This window comes from Lycium barbarum, chromosome 11 (genome assembly GCF_019175385.1).
Source record: "Lycium barbarum isolate Lr01 chromosome 11, ASM1917538v2, whole genome shotgun sequence".
Taxonomy (NCBI): Eukaryota; Viridiplantae; Streptophyta; class Magnoliopsida; order Solanales; family Solanaceae; genus Lycium; species Lycium barbarum.
In genome coordinates, this window is record NC_083347.1 from 13,096,107 (window position 1) to 13,106,633 (window position 10,527).

Consider the following 10,527-nt stretch of genomic DNA (forward strand, 5'->3'; position numbering starts at 1 on the left):
TAATTTTTATATCATATTTGGTATAAGGTATAAATTAGTGCTGGGATAAATTTATACCTTGTAGCAAATATGGTATAAAAATTAGTGCCGGGATAACCCAGCTTATACCTTCTTAACCCACTTATACTGAGATTATTTTATACCATCTTTTAGATGGTATAAAATAATCCAATAGATGGATAAATTAGTCCCGAGATTAATGAGTACTTAAACCAAACGACTCCTAAATGTCTTAATTACCCTTACATAAAAATATATAAGTGATAGTGAAAGCAATATTAAGAAAAATAATAGAAAAGTTAGAGAAAACATCATATAATAATTCTACAAAATCGACATAAAAAAAGAAGAAGCAAACATTTCGGAAAATTCATTGAAAAAAAAAAAAAAGAATGTCATAAAAATGAGGATGACAAATGTAATATCAATCAACTAAATGCCAATTAAAAAAAAAAAAAACTAGTTGAATCATTAATATGAATCATTTCAAAATGAAATTATTGTTTGAATCCTGATCCGAGGCCATTTCCAAAGAGAAAGACAAGAAAAGAAAATAAAAGGACGGAAAAACAAAATCAAGGAAAAAACCCTGTTCCTCTTAACAAGAAGTAGCTCATTCTCCCAAAAAAAATCAAAATTTGATCCTTCAAAAACCTTCATTTCTCTCCACTATATAGATAGATAGATAGATATGTCTGCCTCTTCAGATTCCCCAAATCAAGAACAAACCATCGATGATTCCAGCCCAAAAGAACCACAAAAGGAAAACCAAGAAATTCAAGATTCTCAACCCCAAATCTTGGAACCCCATAATTCCACAAACCAAGAAAAACCCATTTCCAGTACACAAAATCAAGAAACCCCCCAAGTGAATCTTGATGAAAAACCCCAAGAAAACCCTGATCAAGAGACTGTTGAAAAAGACCTAGAAAACCCTCATTGTTCTTTAACTGTGGTTTTACCTATTGAAGACCCTTTGGTAAGTGTCCCTGACCCTCCATTAATGTCACCTACTAATACCCACAAGCGCAATAAGCGCAAGAAAGGTAAATGTAGTACAAAAAAGTTACAAGCTATTGAAAAAAAGTTGTTAACACTTAAGGAAAACCTAAAGCCTGTTCCTTTTTTCCCTTCCAAGATTCTTGATTTTGATAGGCATGAGAAGTTACTTAGGCGTTTAGGGTTATGGGAATTTGTGCATATAGAGTTTGATAGAGATTTAAGGGTGGATTTGATTGCACAGTTGATTGCTACTTATGATTCCAAAATGAGGTGTAGTTATGTTAATGATTTTAGGATTTTGGTTAATAGGGCTGATTTAGGACGGGCGCTTAAGTTGCCTGTGAAGAAGGAGAAAGGTAGTGTTGATTTTCTGGATTTGGATGATGATCCGTTGTCGGAGGAGTCGATAAGTTTTCTTGAGGATTTTGTGTCGATTTGGGTGCTTTTGCATGAGGACATGTGGATAATGCCTAATGAGGTGTTGAATTGGACTAAGACAATAAAAGATGGACACCCTGAGAAAGTGGATTGGGCTGGATTGTTTTGGTTCATGGTGGAGAAAGAATTGACACAAGGGGACAATTTAGTGGACTGTTATTATGCTGCACATTTGCAGTACTTGATAAAGTCACAGCGTGAGCAGGTATTGTTTTGTGAAGAACCAGAAAAGACGGAGTTTGAAGCTGACGTGAAGGAGGAGGATGAAGGAGTTGGTGGCTCAAGCGAAGCTCGAGAATTGGATGGTGCTTTAGGGGAGGAACTGAATATTGAATTGACTTTGGGGCAGGAAGTTGACCACAAGGAAGAGGTGAAGGATGCGGAGATGATGGATGTTGAGGAAGAACACAAGGAAGAGAAGGAAGGAGAGGAAGAGAAACAATGGCTTTTTGATGAAAGAACAGATGCAAATCAGCCCTTTTTACAGAGATGTAAAATGCAGGAAGCAGTGTCTTTGGATAATGATGAGGAGAAGAAAGAAGACCATGACTTGGCCGATGATGACGCTAATGGTAATGACGATGATGAGGAGGAGGAGGAGGAAGGAGCAGAGAGGCACGAGATTGATGATGGATTTGATGTTATGCCTAGTGATAGTACTCTTGTTGGGGATGGATTGACGGGAAATCTACTTCAAACGATGGAAACTACACAGATGGCATTTACTTCACAGGGGCAACTTGATGAGATGCATACAGGTGGTTCCTTTTTTGGTAGTGGAAGTAAGAGAGAGATCGAGATGGAGCCGGACATGGCACATCATTCTCTCAATGGCAGTAACAAGAGGTTGAGGATTGACGGTGCATGGGACGAGAAGCCATTAGATTTTGGATCATGCATGGAGCAAATGCAGCAGCTAGTGATGAAGGCTAAGATGATGTATGATGCAAAAGAACAGAATGAAGAGCAATTCAACATAAACCAGCAAATTATTCTTAATGAATTGCATAAAAGGGACAGTGTAATCGACCACTTGCATAAGTCTAAATGTGAGGAAATACAGAAAAGAGATGGAGAGATTTGTCGTCTTGAACGGGAGCTTTTTATGATGGGAAATATTTTGGATGGTTACAGGAAGGCGATGAAGGATACTCAGAAGCAGTTCGCTGAGTATAGGAAAAAATTCCAGCTACATGAAGAACCATACTACAAAGATGCTGGTGGAGGTCTAATGTTGAGCAGTGCTGAATTGGAAAAGCTACGCCTCAAGCAAGAGGAAGAAACTCGATCCAATTGCCTGTTTTTGTCACAAAAAGCAAAAGAAGCGGAGGAAGAATATACTGGTCAGTTTGAGAATTTTCTTGATAAGGTTCAGGTGCTGGATAAGAAGTTGACGGGCCTTGAGGATAAAGTGAAGAACCTCAGAGATGTGAGTGCAAAAAGTAAAGCTCCAGAAAGTGAGGATAAAGTGCCAGAAAGTGAGGATAAAGTTCCTGAGAGTGAGGATAAAATTTCAGAAACTCCCGACTGCCCTCCAAATGAATGAAATGCTTTGCGAAATCTTCAGTTCCATGGTTGAAATGCAGGTAAATGCCAACTTATGGTGCTTTGTGATAATCTCCATGCTCCCACTCTGCTTTGCATGATGCCTTATTTCAATCTGTCAATTGTGGGAGGTCTTTTTTGTTGCATTGTTCCCCCTTTCTTTATATACGTTGGTCTATTTTTTCTGCAGTTGTCTTTCCCTCTCCACTGTTATGTTGTAGTTTACATGATGCAGATTATTTCAGTTAGGGTAAAACATTTAGACACTACACATGTTGGACACGTCATCAGAAATTCAGAAAATTAAGAAAAGGAGCACTAAACATGTTGGACACTTTACCAAATTGGACGCTTCACACTTTGTAAGAAAACTGGGAATATTAATTGATAGAAAAAAAAACTTTATAAAAAAAAAAGTAGTTAAAAAAATGCAAAAAATATACTCCCTCTGTCCCAATTTATGTGGCATTGTTTGGATTTCGAGAGTTAAATAGTTTAATTTTGACCGTGAATTTGGGCATGGAATCTTCAAGTTTTTTGAAATAAAATCCGCATATTTAGAAACGTCGTAAAAAGTACTAAAGTCACAATGATTGACAATTCAAAATATTTACGAGATATATGAAAAACTTATGGTCAAAGAAAAACTTGTTTGAATATCAAAATCCAAAAGATGCCACATAAATTGGGACGGAGGGTGTAGTTTATAATCTATAGAAGTACGAAACGCCCAAACATAGGAAGTGCAGAAGAATTAGTGTGTTGGTTCAAGCCTACTTGACATGGCTGTTTGCGTTGTGTCTGAAACTGATACACAGCATCTACATATTAGTGTCTGTGCTTCAAAGATCTGAAGCTTACAAGGAAGCTCGGCACCCTAAGTGGTGCTCCCATCCAAGAATTCATTATGCATTTTTCTTACAAGTTAAAGATTGCTGCTTTTTGAATGGGAGCACCACTTAGGGTGCCGAGCTTCCTTGTAAGCTTCAGATCTTTGAAGCACAGACACTAAAATGTATAACTGTTGTTTGACAGAGGCAGTTCCTTCACCTTTATGCACTTTCCCATCTTTGGATCTCTATTGAGGAAGAATCTTTTCCTCTACAGTGACTGGGTGAAACATTCTCGAACGAATCTACATAAAAGAATTGGAATTCAGATATTTCAAAATACATTATTAGTGTATTTGGAACATATTTAACTATCTAAAAAACATTACCTACTTTGACTAGCACAAATAAGAAGAGGTTCTATATGAGTTAAAACATCATTCAAGAGCAAACATGGTAAAATACATAGTCGAACGTAGATTAAACTGAAGATTAAAGTAATAGAAAGCAAGGACTGTTTATAGTTAGAGTAGGAGATAATTCCAATTAAGTGAATGGGTCTAATTGTTTTTTGGACTGGCTAAAATAGAAAGTAGGTCATTGTGGACGGATATTGCTACAAATGAAGTTCGTCAAAGGTTCTGTATGAGTCATAGCTTAATTTGGTGGGTTTTTGCTCCTACCATTTCCTTGTTTACCTCACCCTTCAATTGACTACATTTAAGTCTATGTATAATCAATTACTATTTTAACCCATTCTCCTTCATTCTACTAAGCCATCCTACCATCTTTACAATCTCAAGCCTTTAATTTGCTCTTTCTTTTGGGTGAAATGTGCATTTCCTCATTACATCTATTTTCTGCCCCAACTGAATCTTCACATTTCCCTTCTAATGGATATTAAGATTTACCTATATATATATATATATATATATATATATATATATGTATGTATATAAAATTGTAAAATATCCCCTTTTCATTTCTTTTAAAAAAGATAATTGTGAAATGTGTATATTGTCCGCAAGTTTTTTTTTTTTTTTTAATAAGAACTAGTCTCTACGAATGTGCGTTGCAGATTATTCCCTATCGATTTATCACACACAAAAAAATGTTAGGTAGCTGTAGTACTTGTAATAATATCTTTAATGAGATATTATTTAGTTCTAATGAAGTAGAAAACAAAATTTGAGATGTATTGATCCATATCAATATTCCTTAGAAATGTAAAAGAAAAAATAGTTAAAAAATAAATAAGAAAACAAATATGAATTTAACTAAAGATTTGATTGATATCAATTTGTGTAGACTTCTAATACCAATCAAGTTTTAACTTTCTTTTCAAAAAAAAAAAAAGTTTTAACTTTAAATTTTAACTATTTGAGATATTTTGCCATATTAATAATTTCTTTAATTTTTAACTATTTGAGATATTGTGCCATATTGATATTTTATGGCATAATATAATAACTTTACAATCAGTGAGAATTACTTTGGTGAAAAAATTATTAAAACACTGGTAAGAAAAATAGATTAAGAATGAACCATAAGCAAAGATCGTCTGTTTAACAAATTTCATGAACAAAGTTGCATTGTATTAAAACATAGACACGGTAATAATTAATTCTAAGGTAATTTTTATTTAATAGGTAAAAGAGAATGGAAAAGTCCTAAGAAAAAAATCCTTCCTATTACCACCAAGATTCCTCAAGTCATTTCCATTACAAATTTTAAAAAATATTAAATCTCAAAGTCCTAGATATTAGACATTGTTTTGAATATTACAGTTTTATCCAATATGAAATAACTTTTAAAAGGAATAATTTAACTTTTAAGGGTATAAATGTCGTTCAATATTTGAAGGATCTTTTGTTCAACCAACATTTATATTCATGTTTTTATAATAATATAGATATAGGAAAACAAGATGAAAGCCTGTTGTATTGAGATTTGAGTTATTGAGACGTGTGTCCTAAATATTTCTTAAGATGGTCTCGTCAGGAAAGGTGTATCAAAGTGGGAATTGACTAAGTAATGATCTGGACATCTGAGTTTGAGGCTACCACCATTTTTTCGATGATAGTGGTGACAGTGGTGCTCAATGCCACCATATCATCAGAATGTAGCATAGAACTGTTGTGAAAAGTTTTTGGGAAAAGTTGGAGAAGTAATAATCTGTGGTACCTTTCTCTGGTTAAAACAGAAAATCTGTAACTTATGAAATATTCTAAACCGCATTGATAGAGTAGTAAGTATGTCATATGAGGAATTACATAAATATCTGGCTGATTGGCAGTTAATTCTCTTCGTTAAACTGTAACCTGTCTGCTGTATGATTTTGCTTTCTTCTGTAACCTGTCTGCTGTATGATTTTGCTTTCTTCTGTAACCTGTCTGCTGTATGATTTTGCTTTCTTCTGTAACCTGTCTGCTGTATGATTTTGCTTTCTTGTCATGGAGTTGTCTTTCATTTGAGATCTTAACCTGCTACATTTCAGCCGTCACTTGTCGCCAAACAGATTTTGAAAGAGAATCTCTTAGTTGCGACCATAACGTTTCATTTCCAAATCACCTCAAACAAAGAAAAGAAAAATAAAACGCATCTACTCTCACTTTTCCTCTCGGGTGTTTCAGTGTTAAATATTTTAGTAAGTTTCCATACATTATCATGAAATTTTCAAAATTATGTAATATACTTGCAAAAACGAGGCAAAGTTGGCGGTTTCGACGGCAAAAACGGCAGCTTTTGAACGCCTTTATGCTGAACTAGAAGAGAAAGGAGGGGATCAGAAATTGTTCAGGCTAGCCAGGGCGAGGGAGAGAAAGGCATGTGATGTGGATCAAGTGAAGTGCATCAAGGACGAGCATGGCAAAGTATTGGTAGAGGAGACGCTCATTAGACGGAGATGGCAGTCATACTTCTACAAACTCTTGAATGAAGAAGGGGACAGACACATTGTGTTGGGAGATTTAGAACATACAGGAAGGCGTCACGATTTTGGGTATTGCAGGAGTATTAAGGTTGAGGAGGTTAAGGGTGCTGTTCGTAGGATGCGCAGGGGAAGAGCGACCGGACCTGGCGAGATTCCTGGGGAATTTTAGAAGAGCGCGGGCCCGGCAGGTTTGGAGTGGCTGACTAGGTTGTTTAATGTCATCTTTAAGACGGCAATGATGCTCGAAGAATGGAGGTCGAGTGTAATGATCCCTCTATACAAGAACAAGGGAGATATCCAGAGTTGCAACAACTATAGAGGTATTAAGCTGCTAAGCCATACTATGAAAGTGTGGGAAAGGGTGATGGAGATGAGGGTGAGGAGAGGCGTGTCTATTTCAGAGAACCAGTTCGGATTCATGCCGGAACGCTCAACTACAAAAGCCATCCATCTTGTGAGGAGACTGGTGGAGCAGTATAGGGAGAGGAAGAGGGACTTACACATGGTATTCATCGACCTAGAAAAAGCTTACTACAAAGTTCCAAGAGAGATCCTATGGAGATGCTTGGAGGCTAAAGGTGTACCTGTGGCGTACATTAGGGTGATCAAGGACATGTATGAGGGAGCCAAAACCAGGGTAAGGACAGTAGGAGGAGATTCAGAGCACTTTCCAGTTGTGATGGGGTCGCATCAAGGATCAGCTCTTAGTCCGTTTTTATTTGCCTTGGTGATGGATGGATTGACGCAGCAAATTCAAGGTGAGGTGCCATGGTGTATGCTTTTCGCGGATGACATAGTCATGATCAACGAGACTCATAGAGGAGTTAACGCTAAGCTGGAGGGTTGGAGACATACTCTGGAGTCTAAAGGGTTTAAGCTGAGTAGGATCAAGACAGAGTACTTAGAGTGTAAGTTCAGTGAAGCACCTCAGGAGGCTGGCTAGGAAGTGAGGCTTGGTACCCAGGCCATCCAGAAGAAAAGTAGTTTCAAGTCTTGGGTCTATTATGCAAGGCAGCGGGGAGATTGACGATGATGTCACACATCGTATTGGGGCAGGGTGGATGAAATGGAGGCTTGCTTCTGGAGTGCTATGTGACAAGAACGTGCCACCACAACTTAAGGGCAAGTTCTACAAAGTGGTGGTTAGACCGACTATGTTGTATGAGGCGGAGTGGTGGTCAGTTAAGATCTCTCACGTTCAAAAGATGAAAGTTGCCGAGATTAAAATGTTGAGATGGATGTGTGGCCACACCAGGAGTGACAGGATTAGGAATGAGGATATTCGGGACAAGGTGGGAGTGGCCTCGGTGGAAGACAAGATGCGAGAAACGAGATTGAGATGGTTTGGGCATGTGAAGAGGAGAGACAGATGCCCCAGTGCGGAGGTGTGAGAGGTTGGCCATGGATGGTTTCAGACGAGGTAGGGGTAGGCCGAAGAAGTATTGGGGAGAGGTAATTAGACACGACATGGCGCAGTTACAGCTTACCGAGGACATGACCTTAGATAGGAGGGTTCGGAGAACCCAGATTAGGGTAGAAGGCTAGTAGATAGTCTCGTTATCCTTTCTTATTACTAGTCGCATTATCACAGTATAATTTCTTGTGCTCTGATTTCTGCTATTATATGTTATTTCCTGTGCTTTGATTATCCTATGTTATCTGTGTCGCTTGCGTTATTTCATTTTCACATCGCTTTGAATCTCTTAGTCTTATCTGACCTCTTTTTATGCTTTTTTATTGAGCCGAGGGTCTTTCGGAAACAGCCGTCCTACCTTGGTAGGAGTAAGGTCTGCGTACACTCTACCCTCCCCAGACCCCACGTTGTGGATTTCACTGGGTTGTTGTTTTTGTTGTTGTATGTATTATACTTGCAAACCTTAGGAGTAACGCAGTTTTTGACATATCTGTAAACCCATGGGCTGTTCCTGCTAACGGTTATAGCTCAAACTAGAAACTGATATGTACCAGAACGGATATGTAAAGTAGCATTTTTGGTAGAAGTGTTCTCTTATTGTTGGGGACACTACAAAGCAAAAAATGTTGCCGACTTTGCTTTTTCACACTAAAGATCATTGGCTTTCTGCATCGTGTGCATACTTTTGAGTCGGATTTTAGATGTTTTCTGATGTGTATGATGTTTATCTTCCTAATATGCTTATCTTTGTATCTTATAGATTTTACTCTGACAATGCAGGTTTTTTACGGATGTTTAACTTACATTTGACATGTTGCCTTATGTTACTTGCTGGAAGGTGGTTATGCAAGCATTTTGAAGAAAGCTTACTATAGCTCAGACTGATTTCTCTAAATATTACTCCTATTTTGGTGCCTTCTTAGTAATGCTTTAGAAGTTTCCAAGTACCTGAATTCTGACAGTAGGTATTGATGAATGTAGTTCTATTGTGATTGCTATTGCACAGGGATATGACTTTAGTTCTATGTATTATAATGGTACTGACTGATGCATTTGTGTGTTCTTGGTTTCCTTGCAGCTTTCAGTCCTCAACCCTTCTAAATGCTTAACACCCCCCCCCCCACCCCCACCCTCCTCAAGCAGACCGCCAAAAAAGAACTTTTTCTAACTCTTCAAAACTTGGTCCATTTTTCTTTGGGCGTCATATATGTTTACTAACAATTTTTATCCTACACCTACTTTCTATGTGATTTTAAAATCAATTATTTTACAGTACTACTTTTGTTTAGTCATCTCGTTACTGGAAATTTCTGGTCCGGCCTTTTTTAGAGTTGCATCGGGTAGGCCACAAGGACGGGTAAAACATTTATTATCGGAAGGTTTTTCATTTTCAATGCTCGAACCTGAGTCTGGTTAAGGATGAAGTAATGTCAACACACTGATTTCCCAATAATTGTGATGGAAATCAAAACATAGCATGTGCTTCTCATAGAATGACAAATTTGAAAGTTGAATTCCTATCAATGTAATAAATGGAGCACCTCCAAGTTCCAGCTCTAATTATAACTCCCAGCTGAAATATATGACAAGTTTATGAGCATGTGCTTGCTCAACTTTCTGAAAGCTTTCTTTGCTACATTTGCTTTAAAGAATCCATCTTTTTGCAACACTTTACTCTTATCTTGTTTCTAAATTTTTGTTGGCCTCAGAATTCAGATTTTAGAAGTTTTCACCAATGACTGGCAATCTAAGGCACTTTGTTGGCTGAGGCACCAGTGGCCACAATATTGGAATTATCACTGTTTAATATTGAACTCACTGTAGTTTTTTAATTATAAATTTATAATTTAATATTCATCGAAATTAATGAAAATGTCATGTTAACATCGTACCACTAATTGCATACTTATGAAAGGAAGGATACATGTAAGACGACACCAACCGGTTGAGATTAAGAGCCTGTTTGAATGGGCATGTGATTTTTAACTTATTTTTGTTATTTTAACTTAAAACAGGTGCTTAAAAATACTTTTTTATCTTACCCAAACTCTATAAAAATATTTAAAAGCTATTACCAAAAATAAGCCAATCAAACCAAGCTCTAAGGTTACATATATTTGTCAAGAACCTTTCTTGTTTACTCCCTCTGTTCACTTTTACTTATCCAGCATTTTAAAAATAGATTTTCACTTTACTTGTCACTTTTAGCATATCAAGAGAAAATAATTTTATTTTTTCTGTTTTACCCATAGTATTAATTACTCACTTTAATATATTTTTTAAATCCAATAAAAATATGCACTAATTAATATGAGCACATTGGTAAATTATGCACTTTATTTATTATTTCTTAAATAACGTGAAAA

The 10,527-nt window shown here is 36.8% G+C and overlaps 1 protein-coding gene across 1 annotated transcript; it reads left to right on the forward strand.

The window, feature by feature from the left end:
- The first annotated feature begins 510 nt into the window (after nt 1-510).
- LOC132620374 (uncharacterized) lies at nt 511-9,211 on the forward strand. Its single transcript, XM_060335035.1, has 2 exons — nt 511-3,026; nt 8,942-9,211. The coding sequence occupies exon 1, from the start codon at nt 692-694 to the stop codon at nt 2,984-2,986; it is 2,295 nt and encodes a 764-aa protein (XP_060191018.1). The 5' UTR covers nt 511-691; the 3' UTR covers nt 2,987-3,026; nt 8,942-9,211.
- The last annotated feature ends 1,316 nt before the right edge of the window (nt 9,212-10,527 follow it).